General features: G+C 38.4%; 2 protein-coding genes across 7 annotated transcripts in view; one reads left to right on the top strand and one right to left on the bottom strand.

The window, feature by feature from the left end:
• Nucleotides 1-209: 209 nt before the first annotated feature.
• Nucleotides 210-2,668, top strand: LOC130075957 (serine/threonine-protein kinase pim-2-like). Its single transcript, XM_056240801.1, has 6 exons — nucleotides 210-302; nucleotides 981-1,031; nucleotides 1,133-1,511; nucleotides 1,707-1,883; nucleotides 2,126-2,214; nucleotides 2,353-2,668. Exons 1-6 carry the CDS (start codon nucleotides 240-242, stop codon nucleotides 2,362-2,364), a joined length of 771 nt encoding a protein of 256 aa, XP_056096776.1. The 5' UTR covers nucleotides 210-239; the 3' UTR covers nucleotides 2,365-2,668.
• Nucleotides 2,669-3,312: 644 nt separating this feature from the next.
• Nucleotides 3,313-20,250, bottom strand: part of dido1 (death inducer-obliterator 1) — a 28,709-nt gene continuing 11,771 nt past the window's right edge. For 3 of the 6 annotated variants that reach the window (XM_056240805.1, XM_056240810.1, XM_056240808.1), the window contains 13 exons: nucleotides 17,186-17,531; nucleotides 15,603-15,821; nucleotides 14,986-15,196; nucleotides 11,672-12,242; nucleotides 10,938-11,097; nucleotides 10,695-10,811; nucleotides 10,448-10,603; nucleotides 10,066-10,222; nucleotides 9,447-9,933; nucleotides 9,204-9,351; nucleotides 9,027-9,116; nucleotides 8,689-8,884; nucleotides 3,313-7,619 (listed from right to left, as the gene is read on the bottom strand). In XM_056240805.1, coding sequence (XP_056096780.1) covers nucleotides 3,826-7,619; nucleotides 8,689-8,884; nucleotides 9,027-9,116; nucleotides 9,204-9,351; nucleotides 9,447-9,933; nucleotides 10,066-10,222; nucleotides 10,448-10,603; nucleotides 10,695-10,811; nucleotides 10,938-11,097; nucleotides 11,672-12,242; nucleotides 14,986-15,196; nucleotides 15,603-15,821; nucleotides 17,186-17,531 — 6,652 coding nt within the window. In that variant the 3' untranslated portion in view covers nucleotides 3,313-3,825. The remainder of the gene's footprint in view (nucleotides 7,620-8,688; nucleotides 8,885-9,026; nucleotides 9,117-9,203; nucleotides 9,352-9,446; nucleotides 9,934-10,065; nucleotides 10,223-10,447; nucleotides 10,604-10,694; nucleotides 10,812-10,937; nucleotides 11,098-11,671; nucleotides 12,243-14,985; nucleotides 15,197-15,602; nucleotides 15,822-17,185; nucleotides 17,532-20,250) is intronic. The other 3 variants (XM_056240807.1, XM_056240806.1, XM_056240809.1) reach the window with 3 other exon arrangements.

Genomic DNA, 20,250 nt, shown 5'->3' on the forward strand with positions numbered 1-20,250 from the left:
GTCATGGTCTTCAGGAAGCTCTATCCAGTGGTCTTGAAGATCAGCAGGTTCAAACCCCTCCAGCTCCAGTCCATCCCAGTCCAGTCAGTCCAGCACCAGGTCACAACAACAGAGTAGACGTGACAACTGAGGGTGAGTTTACGGCCATAACCTCAAACATTAAACTCACTGCTGTCCATGCAACTAAAATGAATAATCTTTTTACAGACAACATTTTGAGCCGGTATGAAATCGGCAGAATGCTTGGTAAGGGTGGATTTGGCTCTGTTTATGAAGGGAAACGCTTGGAGGATGGCCTTGAGGTATCGTCATTTTCTTACAACTAAGTGCCCGTGCAAAATCAGTTTTTGTGTGTTTTTAGTAATTATTATTAATTGTGTTTGAGTGTCACCAAAACACACCAAATTGTTCAGCTCAGTGACATTTTTATTTGTGTATGGTAGAAAGCAAATACTGATACTGACATAATGACATACAATAAATGTGGAAAATTGAAGTACACGATTCAGGGAGCAGGGTACACAGTGAACTCCGGAAAAAACGCTACGCGCTACTACAAATGATGGCCGTGAATAAAATATAATATTCAGAAGTAAACAGTAATGTTTAGCTGACAGTGTTTTAAGTCAGAATGTTTCTTTTTAAACCACAACCCTCTAAGTGCTTCTTTTACCGATATATTTACCGATATCTTTTGCATTTCTAATCCAAACAACGTCAAACTTGGCACTGCACTTATTCGTGCCCGTAGCAAGACACCTGTCAAGTTTGAAATCAATCGGACTAAAGGTTCGAGAGATATGCGAATAACAGACACACAGACAGACAGATGTTCCTGTCATTTATTTTCTTACAATATTTAGCCAACAAATTGTTTTGTCTCACTGTATCCATTTCAAGTATTTTAGTGTGTATTTTTTCACTATTTACTGCATTTGACATGTTAGAAATGTAACAAAACTATTTTTTTGGTTGATCAGGTGGCAGTGAAAATTGCCAGAAAGCCGCAGAACATGAAATACATCTACATTGTAAGTAGGCTACACTCGCTATGCTGTTTTTTCACTGTTTTCAAATTAAAACATGTCAACATAATGACAACACCTTCATATAACAATGATCTTTCTTCCAGCCTGGTCATCCCGCACCCTTGCCATTAGAGGTCGGCCTATTAATCCTTGCTAATAGGGGCCCTAAAGTTTCAGAGATCATTGAGCTGCTGGACTGGCAGGACCAGCCTGACCAATATATTATGGTCTTAGAGCGTCCCTCACCTTGTAAAGATCTGTGGCGTTTTTGGACTTGTCACAGAGGCATCCTAAATGAGGACACAGCACGATTTATTTTGGCGCAGACAACAATGGCTGCTCATATGTGCTGTCGCCGTGGAGTGTTTCACCGTGATATTAAGCTGGAGAACCTGCTAATCAACACAGATACGCTTGAGGTCAAACTAATTGACTTCGGGTGTGGGGATCTCCTGCAGGAATCTGGCTATGAAAGATTCCGTGGTATGAATTATGAATCAAACCTGTAGTTTGGGACTTAAGTTCTAGTGACTAGTTAAATTAGTAACATATAAACCATATATCACTTTTGAGGCAGCATTTTTTTAAATTAAAAACACCAGATGTTTTTACAGAGAAAACACGCTATGGTATTTCATGCTATGGTACTTACCCATCAGACAAATCTTTTTCCTGCAGGCACTCTAAACTACCGCCCACCTGAGTACTGCACAGAGGGCAAGTACCACGGTAAACCAGCTACTGTGTGGTCTCTGGGAGTGCTCTTATTCCTGTTGGTGTGTGGACGCTTTCCAGAACCTAGAGACAGGCAGATGATTGATGATGACATCTGGTCTGAGCCTGGCTTGTCAAACGGTAAGATGGCATTCATCACAACAAAGAAGACCAACTGTAATTTAAATCATACAAAACAAAGAAACAAGGAAAAAGTAACACCTGAGCCAAGTGGCTTTAAAAAAGATAGATAATGTGGATAATACAAGAATTTTTCCTGATTTTCTGACCATACAGTATTGAATAGTCGAATCTTACAGCTTAATACAAAGACAGCAGGTGTATAAGGTAATAATCTGACTCGCTTCTTTCGTTCTGCACAGAATGCTGCCTCCTGATTCGATCCCTCCTGAAGGATAGCCCACGGGAACGGATTTGTTTGAGGAAAATCCTTCAACATGAATGGTTTAAGGTAATGAGCTTAAGATCAGCTACAAATGATTTTGAAGATATATTCACTTTTCATTTTAGAGATTTTAAAAATGTTTTCTTCTAATTGTAATCTATGACTATAACCTTGTTTTTTTTTTGTTTTGTTTGTTTGTTTCAGGTCACAGAATAAGACATTAAGAGGAATGTCAGAATTCCTCTCTTGGCCACCCCAGAAGTTTCTGTGAAAGCTGCTTCTGCCACGGCGCTCTCCAAAGGATCCTGCACTGGATGTCACAGAATTTTCAGTCTTTGGCTGCTTCCTCCTATTCTTGTATAATGGCTTATTGTTCATCAACTATTATTGTTCAATAAATAATATTTTATATAAATAATATTGGTGTACCTGATCTTGAGAAATGGTCTGTGTGTTATTGGTGGGGATTTTTCAGCAGTTTCATTGCAGGTTACATTGACTTGACTTATGAAGCATGGTTGAGCCTCCATTTACCATAATTAATGTGTGTGACTGTTTATATGTGAATAAAAGCCTAAATTCAGTCTGTTTGTCATATAAAGAGAATTTCAGAAAATTTGGACTAAACCGCTCAATTCATATGGATTAGGTTTCAATCTCTTCACAAACTTTTTGAAGCATCAAAGTGGTAGTTCTGTAGACCATCAATGGAGGGACAGAAAACTCTCAGATTTCATTAAGACTATCTTCATTTGTGTTCCAAAGATGAACGAAAGTCTTACGGGTTTGGAACGACATGAGGGTTATTAGTAAATGACAGGATTTAAATTTTTGGGTGAACTAACCCTTTTACTTTAGTTCTCAAGTCAATTTAAACTGCAAGTTGCTTTAAATGTCATACATAAACTGACCATATCTACTGAAATAATTGTCCTATAAAAATAAGTGTGAGATTTAGCCAGTCAGTATAGGATTATGATTTTTTGCAAAAAAAAATGGTAAAGAATTTAAATATGCCCTGGTTGATATACTCAATTTAGAACCATTTAAAGAGCAAGCTATTTTAATCCATACAATCTAATCTACATACAAGTTAACCATGTATAAAATGTTCTAATCTAAACTATTTAAACTTCTCAAAATCTTAAAAGAAAACAAAAATAGGTTTTACAATCACAGAATTTATTGAACAAATGAAATGAACATTTGGAGTGCCTTCAGGTCAATCAATAACAATAGCCTTCAGACATATTCATGAAACGGTGGTTAAGCTTTTACCATATAAAGACCTTTTGAAGACATTTCCTTTAAACAATTTTAAAGCTATATGGCTTATGACTTCTCTATTTAGAAAAAAAAGTAGTTAAAAACATACCTGTATATACACAAACATACATATTTACATGTCTTGTTTTTTTTTTTTTATCTGAAGATCTGTGAAGTTTTCCATAGTTTTCATTAAAATAGCAGTACAGGGCGAGTATGTTGTGCTGACAAAATTATCACCACATAAGAAGTACACCTGAAGATGTTATCAACAACAAGGACTTGTGAGTAAAAAGCATAAAATATTCAGCAAGGAAAGTACAAAAGGGACTTTCAAACGCAACGTTCAAACCCATGCAAATTTAGAAAGAAACAAAAAATGTGTCAGTCTACAGTCAAGATGAATAACATTCATGATGGGTTTTCAGATTCTGTAGACTTTGCCCTTGAGTTGTCAGACCTTTCTTTTCTTTCCTCTTTCTTTTCTCTGCTCCTGCTTCTGTCCCGTCTGTCTCTGTCTTTCTCCTTGCCTCTGTCTTTGTCCCGTTCTCTGTCCCGATCTCTTCTCTCACGGTCTTTTCCACGTTCTCGATCCCGACTCCTTGAGCGTTCTCTTCTCCTGTCTCTATCTCTGTCACGGTCTCTATCTCTGTCTCTGTTCTTTGCTCGGTCTCGGTCATGGTCTTTTCGGTCTTGATCTCTCTCCCTGTCTCGATCATGGTCTTTTCGGTCTTGATCTCTCTCCCTGTCTCGATCATGGTCTTTTCGGTCTTGATCTCTCTCCCTGTCTCGGTCATGGTCTTTTCGGTCTTGATCTCTCTCCCTGTCTCGGTCATGGTCTTTTCGGTCTTGATCTCTCTCCCTGTCTCGGTCATGGTCTTTTCGGTCTTGATCTCTCTCCCTGTCTCGGTCATGGTCTTTTCGGTCTTGATCTCTGTCCCTGTCTCGGTCATGGTCTTTTCGATCTTGATCTCTCTCCCTATCTCGGTCATGGTCTTTTCGGTCTTGATCTCTCTCCCTGCCACGGTCTCGATCCCGGTCTCTCCTCTTGTCTCCATCTCCGTATCGGTCAGACTCTCTGCGATCCCTCTCCCTACTGTGTTCTCCTTCCCTTTCCCTGCTGCGACCCCGCTCCCTTTCTCTTTCCCTGCTCCGGTCTCTTTCACGATCCCTTTCTCTGCCCCGTTCATGCTCATGTTCCCTGTTCCAGCCCCATGATCTTCCACCATGTCCACCTTCTCTGTCTCTGTCTCTCCTCCTATCCTCAGACAAGTCACGTTGCCTCTCTTCAGACATTCTTGAGGGGGCATCTCTGTCACGCGAACCACCATCAAATCTACTTGGACGGTTATGTGGCTCTGCAATGTCTCTGCTGGAACTGCTTCGCCTCCTCATTTCAGGTGAGTGACGTCTCCAGTGGTCATCGCGGTGGGTGTCTGGGCTGTGTCCACCTATACGACCCTGTATTGGGATGGGACCTTCAGGTGGTGTTGGAAGCAGAGGTCCACGAACAGGTCTAACATCTCTAACATCACTTGGGCTATCATCATTGTAGTTAAATCGTGCTGGCGGGCCAACAGCTTCCTTATCATAATGTCCTACTGGTGGACCTCTCGGGCCACCAAACTGTTGAACTGATGGTCCCCGGTGCCTTTCAAAGTCTTGAGATGAAGTTCCCCGTGGTTCCTCAAATGATCCCCTGTGTTGAGGTGAACCACGGAATTGGTTTTGAGGTGGAAATCGCTGTCCTGACATTTCACCTGTAGGAGCACCTCTTCGTCCATCAAAGTGGTTTGGTGGTGGTCCCCTAAAAGGAGGCCCGTGTGAGGGTATCTGGGGCTTCTCTATTCCCTGATGATAAGAGTTCCCACCATCTTCAAAATGATCACCAGGTCCTCTTGACATGTTAGATGGAGGGCCATGATCCCCAATATTATGAAGCGGAGGTGGGCCTCTTGGCCCTGGGAAGTGGGATGGTGTTGGAGCTCTATTAACAAAAGGATTTGGAGGGGGACTGGGGAATGGTGGAGGTGGGCCCCTAGGTGCAGAGAAGCTAAAGGGGGGTGGAGGCCCATTAAACCTTTGTCCATCAAAGCTGGGAGGGGGTGGCCCGGGTAGTGGAGGCCCTGGATGTGGGCCTCTTGGTCCAATATGCTGAGGAGGCATTGAATTCATAGAATTATCAAAGATCTGAGGAGGAGGACCTCTCTGACCAATTGGTTGGAATGGAGGTGGTCCTCGTGGGGTAAAATTTGGAGGTGGTGGACCTCTTGGAGCAGCATCAAACTGAGAACTGCTACCCCACTGATTCTGGAAAGGTGGATATGATGCAGGTAGTGGATATTGAGAATGATCATTATCCCCACGGGGAGGAGGTGGACCTTGCATTGAGGGAATCTGCATTGGCGGAGGGAGATGCATGGGTGGTGGAACAGTCATTGGTGGTGGGCCTTGCATTGGAGGTGGACCAAGAATAGGTGGAGGCCCAATTGGAGGAGGAAAAGACATTGGAGGTGGAATGTTAGCAGGGTTTGTTGTTGGTATATGCTGTATATGGGAACTGTGAGAATCCATATAAGATGAGTTGTCTTGGATGACATCATGTGGCACTCCTGAGTGTACAGATGTAGATAAAGTACTGATTGTTGAAATGTTATAATATGTGGTTGCAGTGGTCTCAATAGGCTGCCCAATGGATGAAACTGGGTCAGCTTTTAAAATAGACTGTCCAATGGATGAATCAGGTTTCAAAATACTGGCAGAATTAGGCCAAACCTCCTCAAAACTTTTAATCTCAGATTCAATAGGATCATCCTTCGTTTTGTGTTCCTCTTCAGGTTCGTTTTCCATGTAGCTTTCCACTAACTCTGGGTCAATCTTTTCTCCTAGTAACGGAATAGAAACTTCTGTGCTCTCTATATCAAGAAAAGGCACCACTTCACTCTTGCTTGCTTCCTCCACCTCACCTTCTTCCTCAGACTTAGATGCTTCTGGGTGCAGGATGGCAGGTTGCACTGAATCCAAGGTGGCAGTAACTTGCAAAAGGGGAATATCTGCGGTTGCATCCTCTACTGATGTATCTTCAGTAGAGTCCAGCTGTGCAGTTTGTGTATCTGCGGCTGAGCAAGTTTGTGTTAGTGATGTCTCTATCACTGTAGCTTCTTGTGGAAATGTTTTATTTGTAGTAACAGGAAATTCCTCCTCTGTCTCTGTGGAATCAGAAGTCTGTCTTCTATTTGCAGCTGCCTGTCTAGGGTCTCTACTCTGCCTTGGGTCTCTTCTCTGGTTAATAACTGGAGCAGCTGAACTCTTTGCCACCAACTCTTCAACCTTTTTACCGAGCTGCAGCAATTGACTGTTAGCTAACAGAGATGTAACAGGCTGAGAAATCAAAGTCTCTGGTTTTTGCTGATGAGCTGCATCCTCGTGCTTCTGTTCCTCAATTTGTTTGTCTTCAAGCACTTTTTGATGCTCAGTTAATTTTTTAGCACCTGGATCAACCCCAGCATCATTAAAAAGAGAGTCATCCTCAGGGTCATAAGCGACATCATCTATCATAGAGGTGACCTCTGTTTGCTTAATGACAGCAGATACTTTTGTTGTATTATGGGTATTTTCAGTACCATAGCCAACACCTGGGTCATATTCTTCTTCAGGATCATATGGTCTATCGTCCTGTACTTCTACTTCTCTACCCTTGGTTACAGAAAACTGCTGTACAATTGGATCCAGCATGGGCACAGAGACATCTACAGCACTTTGATCTGAAGGTGATAACGAGACATCAGAATCTTGCTTCTTCTTACCAAAAAGTGTTTTCAGGATAGTCTGAAGTGGAGTGGCTGTAGATGGTGCTGAGACACTGGAGGATGGAGAATTACTGCCTGTGCTAGTGCTGACACCAGGTGCTTTCACAGAGGAGAGCATGGAAAACACAGAAGATATAGAACTTAAAGACTCAGGGGCACTGAAGGGTGGAGGGGTGCCTGGGGGAGTTGTGCTTATGGCATCCAGACTAGATCGAAGAACTTTGTCCTGTTTTATTTCAGATTTAGCAATAATGGATGGTTTTGGAAGGCCTGTCTCATCATCTCTTAGAGTTTTAGAACGTTTCTCCTCATTCTCTAGAGGGGCCCCAGGACGCTTCTTGTCCTTCTGGCAAATCAACAACCCCAGAAGGAGATTGGGACGAGCTGGTTCCAGACCTGCAAAAAATTATGAAACATTATTTCAAAAATAAGCTTTCTATAGATTAAGGGATATTTAGGATATAACACCTATATAAATGTTAAGAGGTAAGAAATACACATTAAGAGAGCTTGTTCCACATAATACAAACTGGTAACATGAACTGTTAAAACTTACCTATACCAAACTTATTCTTATGTTAGTTTTTTATTGTACCATCCAAATTATCCTTGTGATACATTAAATTAGTAATTACCACACAAGCTTTGTTAATTTAGCATAAATATTCCCTTACACATCATAAAAGCTCTTAATTATATAAAATCTATAGATAGAACAGCCTTTCATTATTAACAACACTGCTAAAGTTTCTTCCTCTGGCAAACTTGTGCCAATAATGACAATTCTAATCGACTAAATTTTATGCAATTTGTCTCAGGATCATAATCACTCCTTGGGCTGGTCAGACGATTTACTTGGTTTCGCTATAAGACAGGATGATGTCCAGAATATAACTTAACATGGTTGCCATGATATTACAGCTAGTCCAACAGAGCAGACAGCATAAATGGCAGCACTTTCATTTTGAAGTGTAATTTTCAGTGATGTGGCTATGTTATATGCCTTTAGTTATATATTACAAATATGGGTAGTCACTTTGAGCAACTCCATTATTAAACACTTGTTCTTAAAATGAAATATGAACCTGAAAAAATAAGGCTAAGACACAGATATCTAGGACATTGAACTTGGATTCATGATATATTTTATTAGAAAGTCATAAAATACATGACAACTTGCAGACAGAATTAAGAACACACCAAAATAAGCACACAAACTTTGTCTGGAAGAAACTCATTGTATGAGTTACATTTTGTAGCACGTTTGATATGGCCAAGAATCGTTTTCCATTTTGTAAATTGTGGAACAAGCTTTCCATTTACAGAATAAAGAGTTAAAATACAGACAGACTTTAATCATGCTTACCTTATGTTAACAAAAACAGTTTTTTATTAAAAGTCTGGGGAAGACACTAAAATGATTCTTTAAAAAAAGAGATTTTATAGTATCCTTGTACATGCTTACCTGGTCCATCAAATGGCAGAAGCTTTGCAGGAAGTGGGTCTTTTGAGCTCAGAGGGATGAGGTAAAGGTCTTTAATGCGTTTGTTGCTGTTTGCCACTACTCCAAACCGCTTACGGCTACTGAAATAAGAAAACAGAGAAACATACGCCACCTCCTCCTCTTCAGTCGCTGGATGGAAACGAATGAGACTCAGTTCCTGAAAAAAGAAAACTCAGCATCAAAAAACAAAACTCACTACGATGCACATGAATAAAGTGAAGTACCATTTCAATTGGGTTGACTATCTAAGTTCTGAATTTGATTCTAGTGCAACTGAAATTAGTTTTTTCTTTTCATACTTTTGACAGCGAAGTCTTCAACTTTCCCACATAATCCCAAACAGTGTGTGGTGATATTCTACCGCCAATATGAATGGTGTCAGGCAAGTCCTGCAAATAAAATAAAAACAGTTGTTAAAATGATTTGATAACACAACTTGAACCCAACCTACTATGAAGAATCTTTAAAAAACAAACCTCCTTAATATGCTCAAATGATCCTGACACCATATAGGCTTTTGTGACAAACTTGGCAACAGCGTGCATGTTTATGAATCCTTTCCACATCATCTCTTGTCCAGACAAGAACAAAGCGGTTTCACCCTCAGGAGTGGGCTCTGACACACTGTGGAAATACAACAGATTTACAAATATTACTACTTACTAAAATGATAATGTAGAAAGAAAAGCATTTTACACTAAATGTCATATATGCTGCACCTGGTAGTACTTGAGCCATAATTGCGCAGATCTTGTGAAGAGGCTGGTTTTGGCATCACAGGTCTGGCTAGAGATGCTGGGGCAGGAGGGGGCATAGGCAAAGGACCTTTTGCTTCTACAACCGCAGGTTCAACAGAGATAGGAATATTTGCTGGCATAGCAGGAATATCAGGGACTATGTGAGGCACAGATGACCGGTGACCAGCAGTACGAGGATCCCTTCGAGTTATTGTAACGGAAGAGACTGCTGGTACAGCAGCAGTGACTGGGGGCTGAACCACAGGAAATACACCGCTTGAATCCTCCATCACAGATGTAGAATCAGGCAAAGGCATTTCAACACCAGAGAGAGAGGAAACGTGAGGGAGATCAGCGGGGGATTTGGATGGTCGTGGCTCTGGTTTAGACTTAAAAGACGGCTCTGGCTTTTTAGGTGCAGACATTTTGTTTTTTTTAGATGGTGGTTCATCATCTGCAGACTTTTGGCCTGAAAAATTAGCAACATGTAATTTAATTATTAGCTGTTAGACAGATCATAGGTGTATATAATACAGTAATAGGCACTTTCCAAGAAGTCTTAAGGGTATGTGACTTTTTATATTTGGTGATATAGTCCCACCTGTACAGATCTTGCAGTTCAGGTCAAAGAGATGACCCCTATGCTCTGCTGTAGTGTCTTTTAGCATAATACTGAAGATATCTGGCATTGAGCTGCCTTTACCAGCAGAGACTGGTGCTTGCTGTGCAGAAGTAGGCCGTGTGTCCTCTTGGGAGTCCTGCACAAAACAAGGACAAACATAGAATGAGAGGGTCAATGAACAATATTATACTTTAGGATACTATTCTCATCCATGTGAAAGAAAAGACAAAATAAGATCAAGTTGGCAGGTATGAGAACAGATTATGCATTCAGGGAGTCGCTTTAGGAAAATGAAATGAGAGCGGGATACAGAGAGGTGTGTGGAAGAAGACAACAGGAAAGCAAGAAAGCCAGCACTTACAGCAGCAGAAGCCAAGTAGGGAGATTGGGAAGTGGCAGGCATACATACATCTCCATCAGACATAGGAGGAGGAGCTTCCTCCATGTCTACATCTGGGGGAGCACCCTCCTGTCTAGATCCACTTTTGGGCTGGGATCTCCCACTTAACTCCAGACTCTTTTGGAATAAGTACATAAGTTTAAGCAAAGAGCATGAAAACAGCATAATTTTATCGGAGTTCATCCAAACAAATTCTATCTAGTTTTACCTCAGAGATTTCAGATTTTCTCCAGTCTGACATCTCCTTGGAAAGAAGTTCTTCTGGACTCAGTCTCACCAGCCTAAAAGGACTGATCTCGCCATCAATCACACGATAGAACAGGCCCTGCCACACAGCCAAGTAAAAAAAAACACAGCCATTGATACATTTCACAAAGCTACTAAAAATGCATATGTATATTACAATTGATCATAATTGTCTCTATTAAACATACAAAAAAAAGTAACTCACCTTGTTTTTGGGGTCCTTCAGGTTGAACATAAGGGACCTGTACTTGTTCTTGTACTTGTTATCAGTGTTCAAATAAAGGTTAAACATCTCCTTCTCAATGCTGACGGCCAACTTTCCCACTTCACTCTCAGACATGGAGAGATCATCACTGTCACTGACTCTGTGGCACAATAATGAATTTAAATATGCAAATTCTTGGAATGATATTAAAAATCCTTTTATATAAAATATTTAATCACTATTCAGGAGAACATTTAAAAGGCAAAAATTTTAACCTCTTAAAAAATGTAAAGGTACAGCATGTAACTTCTTGTTGAAAATGTACACAATTTATATAATAAGCGATTACATCATAAATACATCTCCAAACTGTTTTTGTCTTATCCTGAATCACTATGGTACGCCTAAAATAAGTGTTTATATTCATACCATTTTAGACAGAACAGGACGACAACCACACCAGAGTAACCCAGTACCGGCGTGACACGAGACCATGCATTTTGTTAATTAACCACTAGGGCACTTAAAGTTACAAAGTGTACCTTTAATATTATTTAATTAGAACCTTCTTTAATTAGAAGTTCATCTAAATGATTTTCCATTTTAATGTGTATTTATGTTTACCATCAGGTTAGATATTAACAGATGCTACAATAGTTCATGAGATAAAAATGATCAGCACAAAGTAAACGTTCTACCTCATCATCTGAATCTGAATCTGAATCATCGCTCACCTTTTATACAGGATATCAGTCAGTGATCGTCTGATGTTGGATCTCATCTGGTTGTTGGGCGGTGGCTGTGGAGGGCCAGAAGTGGCAGCAGGCTGGGTTGGTTTAGGCAATGGGTGTTGGGTGGATGATACTGGGGAAGGTGGGGTTCTAGTGGTAGGAGAGGGACTAGGCTCTGCAGACTCCTTTGGCCCTGCCTGTGGCTGTTTTTTGGGGATAGTAAAGGTGCTTTTGCCAACACGAAGAGCCCCAGAGGCATGGTGGCGAGATCCAGGGGGGCCTGAAGGAGATAAAACCGGAATTGGTGGTGGGGGAGGTCCCGGCTTCTTCAATTTGCCCTGCGGTATGGGCTGTTTTCTTAACTCTCTGCCACTGCTCAAAGGAGCTGCATTTGTTTTGCCTTTGGGAAGAGGAGAGGTGGCAGCAGCAGCCTTTGTCCCCTTGGAGCCAGGAGACTTCTTCCCACCTTTGGGAGCAATATTTGTAGCAGGGGGTTTCTTGTCAGCGGATGCAGTCTCCTTCTCTGGTTTGACCTCTTCATTGCCTTCCTTTTCTTTGTCTTTTTGGGGAGCTGCTGGACAACAAAAGGAATAAAAGGATTCATGAATGCAGAAATAGCAAAATTACTCAAAATAGCTCTTCATTTGGTAAAAGAAAAATTGTAGTGTGTTATGCGCAATTGTAGTGCCTTGCCTTGAAACTCTAATAATTTTCTCAAGTTACTGAATATGAAGACCACCATTACCAGTTCAAGAATTGGATTAAAGACACAAACAAGAAAATGTTGAACATGTAAACTTTATTTTAGAAAATATTTTACAATAATCTTTAAGAAAGTTTACCTGAAAGAGACTACCTGACTCAGACCAGTCAGATGTATTTGTATATATTTAATTACATCCTTTAAACAATTTTTTAATCATAATCAGCAAGTGACTGTGTAGCATAAAATATGTACCAACAAACTGGAGCACATAGCAGCTATTATTTGGTATGTAAATTTACATGTATATTTTTTAATATTTGGCAAATTTGAAGAAAAATATGAAGGGTTCATACCACAGGAGCCAAATTAAGATTCACTGCTGCCTTGTTTTTAATAATTTTCGATTATATATCCTATATATCACTAACCCAAATAAATATTTGGGGGATCAATGATATGAATTAAAATGTTGAAATTAGTGAATAAAGCATAAAAATGGAAATCCTGATGTAATAATTCAAGGAAACATTACATAAGGACTTTATGGCCTGGTTTCACAGACAGGGTTTACATTAAGCCAGGATTAGGCCTTAGGACATTTAAGTAGCTTTTGTAAACTTGCCTTAAAAAAAAAAAATTAAAAAAAAAAAAAACATTACTGGTGTGCATCTTGAGAAAACAATAGCACTAACATTTTAAGATATGCTTTCAGTACAAACATGCATTTTAGTCTGAGACTAGGCTTAAGCCTCGTCTGTGAAACCAGGGGTATAAAGGATTAATATTTTACCAGCTACATAACAAAAAAGCATGCCAATTTGATTAGAGATCTGACCATATAACCAGTGTACAATAAACCAGTGGACCTAAGCTCACTTGTATTGCAGTAATGCATCCTTAAATAGCACTTTTAAGTGAAGGTACACAATGTACTACAGAACATCAGAGTAATCCCATTCATGTGTTATTCTTATCAAATTTCTCCATATCTTGGTCAACACAAAAAGCAGAAGAGACAAAAAATCCAAGGCAACCTTATATAAACTAATGTCACATACATAAGACTAAACCCCATTTTAAAAAAGCTGCAGGGACAAAGGCACAAAAATGATTGTCATTAATTTTCTAAATCATAATTTCAGGTATCAAACATACCCCACATTAAGTTTAAGGTGTCCTCCTTTGTTTTTGCATATGGAAAAGTGAAAACTTGCCCTTTCCAGTACTCAATCATTCCTACTAGTGCAGAAAACCAAATTCAATCTCTGCATCAAATCAACTGCATTCAGCTTTCAACAAGTACACTAACCTCTCAATATGTAATTTGTTCATATTTAAATATGCAATAAGACAAGAGTATCAGCATTGTTCTACATTCCGTGTATATGTATAAACAAAGCTTGACATATCCCTGTGTGCTGCAATAATGAGGCATGTGAATTCTGTCGTTGTCTGCTGTGGGGTGATAATGATGTCCTCAGCTGTTCTTCATTACGGTTCCCCAATACATCAGCTTACTCTCTGGGCTCTTGGACTTTTCTGAAACGCCACAGTTCTTCTCTCAGGACGGCTCCAAGGACTGTAGGCTTCTTATTGCAAAACACACTGTGACATTTAGCGGGAGGCTGACAAAGGCCAAAACCAGGCAGAGGCCATGACATCCCATGTTGTCATCCAATAAACAGACTTCTCTCACAATTGAAGCACAGGGGCAGCAGAGTATTATCCGAAATTTCACTTTATTTTGAATGCCACTTTGTCCACTCAAGATTTATAAATGCAGTGCATGCAAGTCAAAGGAATATCAAACTAAAAGCTGTTAGTTAAAAAGTTACATGTTTTCATTATTGTGTAACAGGACTGTAGTCAAATGTCCATGTGATCAGAGATGTTCTATTCTTAGTCGGGGAGGAGGGCAGGAGAAAAAGACACCAAAACCTACCTGATCAGGTGTGTGGTCAGTACAGCGTTTCGGATGAAGTTATTGCCCCGATGACGGCAGAGATTGGAGATAAATGGCAATGGTATTCCACACATTGAGAAACTCAAATTCACATGCACATACATTGTAGATGTTTATCAGAAAGCTTTACAAAAGCATATCAGGGCAAGGCACTACAGTTTGGGCTCAGATCCCTAGGATCTACATTTTTCGATCACTTTTTTTTAGTGCCGGAGAAAGTTAGATAAAATAGATTAAGTACTTATAAATAGACTGTAAAATACAGTCTTTATGCGTTTAGATCATAAATACTTACCATATATATCTTATTTTAAACTTACCTGTTCTGGATCTCTGAATGACCTGATACAGGTATTTTTCAAATATTAGCATCTTGTAGTGTTACTTAAACACTGCCAAAATATTTTAGATGTAGCACGGAGTGTCCAGCTTAAAACCATAATTGTAGCTGTGCTAAAATGCTGGCGCTAATATCCTTTAAAGGCACATAATTTCAATTTCAGTCCAATTTACACCAGAAAAGAGCTGCTATTTTTAAATCCCCTTAGGCTGCAACAATTTCAATCAGTTGTTCTTGACAGTTCAACACCCCCATCATTGGTAGAGACATGTCAATAAAATGTGGAAAACCCTCAGAGAGATACATACACGCTTTGTTTAACACAGATGCTGATATGGGTGTAGTCTTTTCTGGCGTTACTGCAATGTAATTATGGTCACTGGACCAGGATGACATGGCCGGAGGCGGCGGATGCTCCTCTGCATGCTTGTCTTCATCATCATCCTCTTCCTCAGTCCCAGATTCTGACTCCTCCTCCTCACCTTGGTTAGAGGACCTCCTTTCTGGTCCAGAACTCCTCTATAGACAAGAACAGAAAGCATTGTTAGCTTAAAAAAAAAAAAAAAAAAAATTATAGATTTTTTTTAAGACATTGAGGAAAAACAGCTATTTCACACTACTAAAAATGCAACAATACTTTTTACATTTAGAGCAAAATCTATTGAAAATAGAGAATTAAAGATTTAAATAACCTATAGCTTTATAGTAAAAGGGCAAATACAATACCTGTTTTCCTGTTTTATCGTGCACCTGAATTAGCAACTACTGGATTAAAAACTTTTTAGTTTACACCTAAACACTAATGTAAGTGTATCCTCATATAACAGTCATCCAGCCATAACCCATGTGTAAAATAATTTCCTACCATTAAAGCCTTAATAAAATGAATATTGCTGGATTATTATTAGGTGGCTATTAATAATACCTTCTGTGGTGATTTATTTGTGGTCTTTTTCTGCGTTTTGGGTTTGCCCCTCTCCTTCTGTTTGGAGTCTTTTCCATCCGTGGTGATGATCTTCATGGCGGCAGCAGCATGTCTGAGTATGCAGTCGTTCCCACAGTAGACAGAGTCAGGGAGGGCATCTCTCTCACAGCCAGGGCCGATGCATTTTGGGAGGGAAGATTCCTGAACTGCAGTCACCTGCTAAAAACTCATGGATGTCAAACCTCTGTGGCCACTACATTACGGCAGTAGATCTACACCATTTGTAGCGTCTTTTTTTTTTTTTTTAAAGCAAGCTAAACAAGTATTATTTTTCCGCTGTCAGTTTTAAAAAATGGAACTTAATGTGGTCAAATGACAACAATACATTGCTATCTAGTTAAAAATGCTTATTTATAATTTTAAACTCAATTTTGTGTAAAAATGTCTTAATATTCTGTGTCCTGATCAAATGAGTCAAAGATGATTTTGGCTAATATTAACTCCAAGGTCATCCATGGCATTATAAATAAAAGGTCATTGCATTGCAGAATACAGTATCCAAAAGCAACAAGCTCAGTTGTATACTGCACATTTTGGCGACTCAAGTAGCTCATTTGGGTATTGAACAGATATTATATACCGCAGCAATAGTAATAGTAGCATGCTAACCCAAACAAAGTCACAAGACTTGTGAATATTTTGAATAGCGATTTTTTTTTCAGCATAAAAAATATAACAAATCAAACAAAAACAATAGAATTTTGCTATTCTTGTTAATAGATATAGGAAATACATAAGATAGCAAAAAAGATGAGCAAATATTATGACATAAGATAATTTAGAATTAATTATTAGACTATAATAGTATTTAGTCTTAGCATATTGTTGATTTCAAAAATGTATTTTAAGTGTGGCTCATTTACAGACACCTTTTAGTTTTATTGTTAATGAGACAATCTCTTTATTATTACATTCATAAAAAAAGAAAACTTACCATATCTTAATATCATAATTAGAATCCTTTAGGAGGTAAAATTCAAGTGATTTGGTTGTTACAAACCCCCTTTATATTAGCAGGAAAGGTATTCAGTTGAGAAAACAACATGAAACCCAATAAAAACATTTTTCATGCTTTGCAATGGCGCTAAAAAGTGTGGTTCTCAAATGTTGTCTCTGCCATCTGATTTCCTTTTGATGTTTTCCCAACATTAGCTTAAAACAAATGTGGCCAAACCTGGTTATCATGCTTATATTATACAATGAAACATTGAAAATCACACAGATATGACAGCTTTAAAATCTGCTAAATGCCAAATATTGGCATAAAAAAGCAAGTGTATGAATAATCTGAATCAGATATTGATGTTGCAATTTTACATTAAATTAAAGTTAAACTTAAGCATTTTAAAAATGCCACTGATAATAAAATCCTGTGAGAAAAACTGTCGAAATTCAAGCATGGAAACACCAAGCATTGATAACTGTATCCAGAACCTGTATTCTTCAACACCATGAAATCAAATGTAAAAAAAGAAAAAAAAGTGCAGTATTTTTAAACCTACGTGTTTCATACGTAGACATACCGGCTGGAAAATCTTTATTTTCTTTTTCCCACTAGGATTGGTAGCCTTCTCGATCCTGCCCTTGATACCCAGGTCATCAGAAGTTTTGTCCTCTGTGGTGGCTGCAGAAGTGCTAGATGCTGTAGTGAGACCGGTCTCAGTTTTACGAAGGCCAGCTACTGGCCGTTTGCCATTCTCTGCAGCTGCTGTGGAGGAGCCGGCCTTGGAAATCTGCCCCTTCTGTGTGTAGCAGTTTGGACAGACATAGTCCTCTCCATTTCTCTCCATCAGTCGGCCACGTGCCTCAGAGATGCCAACGCAGTCGCCATGAAACCACTCCTCGCAGCGATCGCAGCAGATCATAAACCTATAAGGATTTAAACAATGACCAAACACCCTCAATAATCATTAAATCCACAAGAGACAGAACCTCTGCTGACAAAAACAGAAAGCAAGCAAAGGACAATCTCTGCTACTTGCTAACAAACACATGCCACTTTTTTGCATCTTGCCTGAGAAGGACAGTGTGTAACATTATTCAAGTGTTAAATTAACTACTAACAAAGAAATTGGATGGACCAATACAGAATTGTGGCACCTATATCAATAATTCTTGTCAGGATACTCATAATTTTGACCCTTTCAACTTGGGCTTAAAACACTTTCTGCAATCTGACAAACTCCTTACTGCTGATCATTTATGAAACAATTATAGAAATCAGTAAAAAACGCAACTTAAAAAGTATAGGTCATGTATCATTGGAAATTAGGGGTGTGCACGAAATAAACTATTTGAATTGCGCTACATGTTGCTTTTCCTTGCTAAAACTCAGTTATAACTAAATACACTGGGTGGCGCTGTAGAGCTGGTTAAGTTGATTGTATTTGATCACAGAAAGTCGTCGTCTTTGATCAAAATAATTTTACTAAATGACCTTACAAAATGGAATTACTTTTGATCAAATGGATCAACACGTCGTGTGGAAACATTGTCGGGTGAAACAGATTTATCATACACATCACCATCCTGAAATCAAATGAAATCCAAGCATCAGTCGAATGAGTAAAGACATTCACAACTGCAGGTAAGCACAGTTGTACCTAACGAGTGAGCCGTGAAGATAACTTATCTGATAGCAAAATTACCGAGACATATGCTTCCTTTAAGTTTCGTCGAGGGAGACAGGTTTAAGAACAGAAAACACAAAGTGCTGTAAGAAACTTTGCTTAGCACACCGTTATCTGTGTCCCTGCAGAGTCTTTCGGCGGAGCGCATTTTCTCTGCATCCAGCCTTATTGTTATCAGACTGAGGAGCCAACTTTCACCTAAGCATGAGGATATTCGTTTTCCTCAACATAATAATATAAAAACAATAACCATATGCTGACTCAAGTGTAAATGTACGTTCTGCACGATAACTGGCGCAGTCTGCTTCTGCTTAAATGCTTTCGATCTGTATATTTTTTGCTTACACACATTGTTAAATGTTTTCTACTAAAAGAATACCTCAAGATGTAATGAAAGCTTGTTGTGTATATTTGCTAATCATGAGCATGTTTAGAAAAAAATTCCATCCCTATTGGAAATGTCTGTACTGGAATGCAACACACGTACAGTGTGAGCCCCACATAGATCAAACTATATCTGCTGTGCGAAAACTCTCAGATGCACAAGTCAATCAAATACAGATGTCATTTGTGTCAAACTCATACTTATTATGGGCAATGCCAATACAGTTTAGTTTTAAGATGTACATGACACCAATAACTTGCACAAGACCTAATAGTTTTAGCAAGCAAAACACTTACTATCACTCATTATATTGATTCCTCCTTGGCCTAAAAAAAGACTGTTTAGGCTTTCTGTGAAACTCATGATTTAGTTTAAAATACTCCAGGCGATACATGTGCACAAACTTGCAGGGTATAAAAACACGAGTTTTGTTCCTTTGTGCTCTCAATCTTCTGCTGATGACGAGAGCTCCTTTTATGTTTAGTACGTACTTCACTGTGTAAACTTCTGTAAAATCTCTTTAATTATATAATATTTTATGCAAGTGATAAATACATTAACACTAAAGTGTATAATAAACAAACTACATATACTGTATATAATTAATATGTATACCAATATTATTAAATTTATTATTTAATTAATTTGCTTAGTTATTTTATAATACGTATATGTATAATAACTTGGATATGTATAAAATATGTATTATATTTTATATTAATATTATATTAAAGATATTTTATAACTTTAATTTAAAGATATTTTATAACTTTAATATAAAATTATACATTTTATATACAAATATTATTAAAATAATTTACATCTCATAAAAACATTGTTTCTTGGTCGTTTTTTCCCTCTAAATCAACATGCATCAGTTAAAATTTAATTCACCCAGTATCCAGCAAACAACATATCAGCTAAAAAGTATCTCATGCACAGGGTTCCTACAGGTTTCTTCAAGTTAAATTCAAGTCTTTTTAAGACCTTTTTAAGACCATTTATATAAAAAATTAATACCTATTTCACGTCCCTACCAGCAAAGAAAAACAAATTCCTTCAACTTGTGTTCATTTATTTTTCAAATGTGGAATGGGTAAAAGATGATAAGCCAAGCAGGTGTGAAAAATAAAAACATTTCAGTAGGCCACAAGAAAGTTTGCCGAACAATGTTAAGTTGTGTTTTAACATTAGCTAGCTACTTATTCCATGCTGGGAATATGGGGAACTGAGAGACCCCTGAACAATAAACATCGAAAATCATAATAATCGTGGTTGACAAATGAATTTGAGGAAAAATACAATACGGAGAAGTTACATATGCAGTGTTCATTTTGACAGCAAATTTTGATTTAGTTTTAGTCTCAGTCTTTTGACTAAAAATATGACTAAAACTAATTTTTGTCATATTTTAGTCATCTGAATTGTTTTTAGTTTTAGTCTAGTTTTAGTTGACGAAATACATCAAGATTTTAGTGATTTTTGATTTTAGTTTTTTTGATTTTCTAAATCTACTGTAAACTAAATCTAGAGTAGATTTAGTCGACTAAAATATAATGGTTTTAGGTAAATT

The sequence above is a fragment of the Rhinichthys klamathensis genome, unplaced genomic scaffold (assembly GCF_029890125.1).
Source record: "Rhinichthys klamathensis goyatoka isolate OS25496 unplaced genomic scaffold, OSU_Roscu_1.1 h1tg000613l_1, whole genome shotgun sequence".
Lineage (NCBI taxonomy): Eukaryota > Metazoa > Chordata > Actinopteri > Cypriniformes > Leuciscidae > Rhinichthys > Rhinichthys klamathensis.